The 6,192-nt window shown below is 51.7% G+C and overlaps 1 protein-coding gene across 1 annotated transcript; it reads right to left on the minus strand.

Moving 5' to 3' along the window:
- Positions 1 to 3,026: 3,026 nt before the first annotated feature.
- On the minus strand, positions 3,027 to 5,031 carry LOC112756870 (uncharacterized). Its single transcript, XM_025805481.1, has 3 exons — positions 4,004 to 5,031; positions 3,352 to 3,922; positions 3,027 to 3,122 (listed from the first exon to the last, which is right to left on the minus strand). Exons 1-3 carry the CDS (start codon positions 5,029 to 5,031, stop codon positions 3,027 to 3,029), a joined length of 1,695 nt encoding a protein of 564 aa, XP_025661266.1.
- Between the last annotated feature and the right edge of the window lie 1,161 nt (positions 5,032 to 6,192).

Here is a 6,192-nt window from a genome sequence, read left to right on the forward strand (position 1 = left end):
CGTACCTTGGGGGAAGGGCAGGACCTTCCCTATATATACCATGTCAGAGGTGGGCCCATCAAGGACAGGCCCACCTTCCCTGATGCTCTCTCCTCACAGCTGTAGCGTAGCTGTCAGGGACGCGTGTTCGGGTCGGCGACAGAGCATCTCCTACCCGACCGTCCGGGTCGGATGGTACTCGGGTCGGGCCGGCCCGCTAGCAGTTTGGGCCAGGCCGTAACAGTGCCCCCGACGCGGCGGTAACGACCGTGAGGATCGTTGATGGCGTGTCATCTCTCCTTTCGTGCGTTGTCGCCAGGTCGGCCGTCCGTGGGGAGGACGTGCCTCTTGCGCGCGTGTCTGTTCGTTGTTGGAACGACCGCTTGTCGCCTCGTTCTTCGCGCGGGGTATTTAATGCTCATAATGGGCTGGAAAACCCTGTGTGCAAAGACTATTTCGCCCCCAGGTCTTTCGCGCTTCCTGGGTGGCAGTTTTAAACAGTTTTGCTTTGATTTTTCTCTTTTCACTCTTGCTCCTACTATCTCCCTGCTATCTCCCTCTTTTTTACTCAAAAAATCTCAGAGCGTCATCCTAGCATCCTCGTGCATCTTTCCTTCTTCCTTTCAGTTTTCGCAACCAATTCAGGTAATCCTTGATCCTTTCTCTTTTCTGCTTCATCGTTGTATGTTTGTTGCTTGCATTTGCTCCGTATTCTTGCTATTTTACCTGATTCTTGTTGGTGGATGGCTCATTAGTGTCAAGTAGATGCGTTAGGGGAGGGGTACCATTCTAGGGTAGGTTTTTAGGTAGCTTGCGTGATGGGTGACTTTTAGCCATGCTTGATCTTAACTGCTGAATAGGATGAATATAGTTTCTGGGCTTTTTTTGGACTCCCGACCTCATAGACTAACGGAGTGGTACCCCCACTGTAGGTATGCCTCGCATCATTTTCCGGGCTTCTCCTTCGGCTGCGAATTACGATCCCTACGCCTGGGTGACTAAGGATGTGAGGACTCGCCAAATCAGATGAACGAGGAAGAGTTGACGGAGTTCCGGCAAGCCGAGTATCTCTGTGGGGGGACAGACGAGGAGGCTAATTATGACGTCTTCGTTCCTGCCCCCAACGAACGGCTGTATGAGATCAATTTCCACTCCCCCCGGGTTGCCGACTGGATTTGGTTTTACAAAGCCATGTTCACCCAGGTGGGCGTTCGCATACCGTTCTCCGACTTCCAGATGGCGCTTCTTAATCGGATTTCCGTGTTGCCGTCGCAGCTTCATCCAAATAGTTGGGCTTCTATCCGCTGTTTCGAGATGGTGTGTGAATATCTCGAGCTGCTGGTGTCTGTGGACGTCTTTCTCTTTTTCTTCAACCTTACCAACCCTTCCAAGGAGGGGAAAGCGAGGAAAGGGTTCTTATCTTTCCGATCTGCTCAGGGTCGGAGGATATTTGGCTTGTTCGAGGACTCTTATCATGGGTTTAAGGACAAGTATTTCAAGGTTCGTCCCGTCAAAGGTCGCCATCCCTTTTGGTTGTCGTTGGAGGGGGAACGCCTCATCCCGACGTATTGGAGCTTCGGGGCGGGGTCCAACACATTCATTAAGGTGACCTATAAGGGGATGTCTGCCGTAAATAAGTGAATTGCTGAAGTGTTGTGGGCGGTCTTTGGAAAGAACCGTAAACCCCCACCTCCTTATGGGTGAACGGGAGGTCGCCAGGAATTATATTTGTGAGCTGTTTTGTCTTACCTTTGTGTTGTTTATCTTTTAATTTGTTATCGCCGACTTCACGACTGACGTGTTTGTTTTTCTGTTGTAGTGGAGATGTCTGCTTCGGTAACCGGGCTCAAAAGTTTGGTCAAGACCTTCTTGGAGGATAGCGACGAGGAGAAGGCCGACGAGAAGGTTGCCGGGAAGCCGGAAGACCCTACCGAGGGGAAGAAGGATCAAGATGTACCTTCGCCTCAGGACACCGAGATTTCCGACAAGAATTTTGCCGGGATGCAGTCTTCCCCTATTCACGAGGAGACGGCCGGCATTGGGCAGTCATCCTCTACCCTTCGGGAATATGATGATCTGAAGCTCGTCCCTACCCCCTAAGAGGCAAAGGGCATCCTCCAGCCCGGAAGGAACTCTCACTGTTATGGAGAGAAATTTCGACGCTGGGGCCTTTATTGACAATCAGCTGATTCCCGGTACGGAGGATCACTTTCTCAGTACTGAACTTGCGGGGTAGGCGAGGTGGATGTACCGCACTCTTCTCCGCGGAGCGGTGATAGCTCGGAAGGCCGAGTTTGAGTTGTCGGGCATGCAGGCGTTGCGAAGGAAGCTCGATACTGCTGCCCAGGCCAACAACGAATTCAAGGCCCAGGTTGAAACGCTTCAAGAACAACTGTCTGCCGCCGAGAAGGGGCGCAAGGATGCTGAGGAGAAGGCTGCGTCTTTTAAGGAAAAAATGAAAGTCTCCGATGCCACCGTCTCCCGTTTAACCGAGAGGGAGATGACTCTAGAGAGCCAGCTTAACGCCGCGCAAGGTCGGGTGGTCGCTATGGAGAAGGAGCGTGACGCGGCCATCTCGTCGGCTGAGGCTGCGCGAGATGAGGTCGAAGAGCTGAAAAGGAAACATAGGGCGGTCAGGGAGTAGGGAAAGAATGCGATCTTTATGATCGAAGAGGCTCTCAAAGCCCAGGTGAAGATCGTGGTCCCAGACTTCGACACGTTTGGCTATTGGGGTCTTCAAAACAATTCAGGATGGCAAGATTGTTGACATGCCCCGAAAGTGAACTCTTGTAACTTGCTTTTATGTGGATTTGTAGAACACTTGTTGAGACCGTTTTCTTTTGTTATACTTAAGTGGTCGCCTGGTCGGCTTATAATTATCGCCCTTATCCTGTTTAGTAGTACTTTTGTTTTGTTACCGTTTTTTCGGTGTGGACTTATTGCTTGTGTCCGTCTTGCCGTTTATGTTGGTAACTTGGTTAAAACCGTTTTGGTCTTATTATCGCGGCCGTTTGTTATGGCTATGATTCGATTGGCTCCCGGGGTGATCAATCCCAGGTTTCCGTTGAAGAACGCGATGGCGTGGGATACATATTGGGGAATGGTAGATGGGAGAATTTAGACAAGTAAACATTAATCGTCAGCTAAACAGGTTTATAAACATAGTAGGTGCTTAATAAAAGTAAATCACTGGAAATTAAAAGGTTATCTAGATCGTCAGGCCGCTTAACCGGTGTACCCAAGCTACGAATAGAATCTCCTCAGGTTACCTGCATTCCATGTTCTCGGGATTTTTTTGCCGTCGAGTCTCTCCAGTTTGTAGGCGCTTTTGCCAAGCACTTCTTTGATTCTGTAGGGACCTTCCCAGTTTGCCGCCAGCTTTCCTTCTCCTGGGGTTGGTGGCCCGACGTCGTTTCGTCGCAGGACGAGGTCTCTCTCCTCAAACTCCCTTCTGAGGACCTTGGTATTGTATCGTAGGGCTATTCTTTGTTTCAGTGCTACCTCCAACAAGTGGGCCATCTCTCTGGCCTCGTCCACCAGGTCTTTCTCCACCGCTTCTTCTACTCCCGCCAGAAGTAGTTGCAGGCTCGGTTCGCCAATCTCCACAGGTATTACCGCGTCAACCCCGTATGTTAGGCGAAAGGGGGTTTCCCCTGTGGAGCTTTGCTCGGTTGTTCGGTAGGACCAGAGGACCGAGGCGAGCTCGTCGGCCCATGCGCCTTTTTTGCTATCCAAGCGCTTCTTGAGGCCTTGCAAGATGACTTTATTTGTGGACTCCACTTGTCCATTTGTCTGAGGATGTTCAACCGAGGAGAATTTCTGTTTTATCCCCAGGTTGGTGAGAAACTCTGCAAATTTCTTGTCGGTGAACTGTGTCCCATTATCCGAAATGACGATTTCTGGGATGCCGAACCGAGTTATCACTTGCCTCCACATGAACTTTCTATAATTGGATGAGGATATGCTGGCCAGCGATTCAGCCTCTATTCATTTGGTGTAGTAGTCGACGGCAACTATGAGGTACTTGACTTGTCCTGGGCCAACCGGGAAGGGCCCCAAGAGGTCGACTCCCCATTGTGCGAAAGGTCGGGAGGACGTCAGCAGGCTTAGCTCAGAAGCTGGCGCCCTGTGGAAGTTGGCGTTCTGTTGACACTTGGTGCATTTTTTCACGAATTCTCTGGAGTCATTCATCATTGACGGCCAGTAATATCCAGCTCGGATGAGCTTCCTTGCTAGGGCCTTGCCCCCGATATGGTGGCCATAGCATCCCTCATGGACTTCTCTGAGCACGTAGTCCGTCTGGTCGGGGTGTAGGCACTTCAGTAAAGGTTGGCTGAGTCCCTTTTTGAATAGTTGGTCCTGTATGACCGTGTACTTGGCAGCCTCCCTTCTCAACGCTTTGGCTTCCTTCCCATCCCTAGGGAGTTTGCCGTTTTTCAAGAAATCAGTGATGGGGTCCATCCAGGAGGGGCTCGTCTTGGTCAGGTGTAGAGCGACTGCAGGCTCTTTCGTGATGCCTTGAATGAGGGAGCGGTTGCCGGTTCCAGGTTTCGTGCTTGCCAGCTTGGATAGGAGGTCTGCTCGTGTGTTCCTTTTCCTTGGGACGTGTTGGACCGTGACCTCCTCAAATTGTTTGCCCAGCTCTTTGACCCTTTCCAGGTATTTTTGCAGCAGCGAGTCTCTGGCTTGGTAGCTTCCATTTACTTGCGCGGTGACGACCTGCGAGTCGCTGCATATTTCCAACCTCGTGGCCCCGACTTCCCGAGCTAGAACCAAGCCCCCCAGAAGGGCTTCGTATTCTGCTTGGTTGTTCGATACGGGAAAGTCGAACTTAACCGATTGTTTGTAAATAACTCCGGCCGGGCTTTCTAGGATGATCCCGGCACCTCCGGACGTCTGGTTGGAAGCTCCGTCTACATGGAGCCTCCACCGTGTGCCCGTGTCCTCGGTTCCGGTTACTTCCACTAGGAAGTCCACCATTGCTTGAGCCTTAATCGCGTGTCGGGGTTCATAGCTCAGATCATATAGGGATAGCTCGATGGCCCATGTCATCATCCTCCCTGCCAAATCAGGTTTTTGGATCACCTGACGGATCCCCTTGTCCGTTCTTACGACCACCTGATGACCCTAGAAGTATTGTCGTAGCCTGCGGGAAGAGGTCAAGAGCGCTAGTGCCAGTTTCTCCAGTTTGCTGTACCTAAGTTCTGCCCCTTGCAGTGCTCTACTCAAGAAGTAGATCGGTTGCTGGGCCTTTCCTTCTTCTCGCACCAGCACCGCTGCAAGCGCTGCTTCTGTTATGGCTAGGTATAGGTAGAGTGGTTCTCCGGCTTTGGGCTTCCCGAGTACAGGGGGTGCTGCTAGGATTTCTTTGAAGTGGTTGAATGCCTCTTCGCACGCAGGAGTCCATTCAAGCGTTATTCCCTTCTTCATTAGGTTGAAGAAGGGTAAGGCCTTTGCTGCCGATGCACCGAGGAATCGGGACTACGCGGTGAGCCTTCCCGCCAGCCGCTGAATGTCTTTGATGCAACCCGGACTTCTCATCTGGAGTATCGCTTGGCACTTTTCGGGGTTGGCTTCCACTCCCCTTTGGGTTATCATGAACCCCAGGAACTTTCCGGCCTCCATGGCAAAGGCACACTTAAGCGGGTTGAGCCTCATGCCGTGTTGTCGGAGGGATGTGAACACATTTTCCAAGTCACTTAGGAAGTCTTCGGGTCGGGTGGTTTTTGCAAGGATATCGTCCACGTAGACTGCCACCATTTTGCCGATAAGACCGCTGAATATTTTGTTCATCAGCCTCTGGTATGTCGCCCCCGCGTTTTTCAGGCCGAAGGGCATCACTTTGTAGCAGTAGGTCCCTCCTGGCGTTATGAACGCCGTTTTATCCTCATCCGGCCGGTGCATCGGTATCTGGTTATAGCCAGAGTAGGCATCCATGAAGCTCAGATACCGGTACCCCGCGGCCGCGTCAACGAGTGCATCAATGTTGGGGAGGGGATAGCAGTCCTTGGGACATGCCTTGTTGAGATCAGAGTAGTCTACACACATCCTCCACCTCCCATTGTGCTTTTTTACCAGGACCACATTTGACAGCCAGGTAGAGTAGTCCAGTTCCCGGATAAACCCTTCTTCGAGGAGGCTGGCCGTTTGTCTGGCCACTTCCTCTGTCCTTTCTTGGGACATATTTCTTCTCTTTTGAGCCACTAGTTTGGC

Source organism: Arachis hypogaea, chromosome 16 (assembly GCF_003086295.3).
Source record: "Arachis hypogaea cultivar Tifrunner chromosome 16, arahy.Tifrunner.gnm2.J5K5, whole genome shotgun sequence".
NCBI classification, from domain to species: Eukaryota; Viridiplantae; Streptophyta; class Magnoliopsida; order Fabales; family Fabaceae; genus Arachis; species Arachis hypogaea.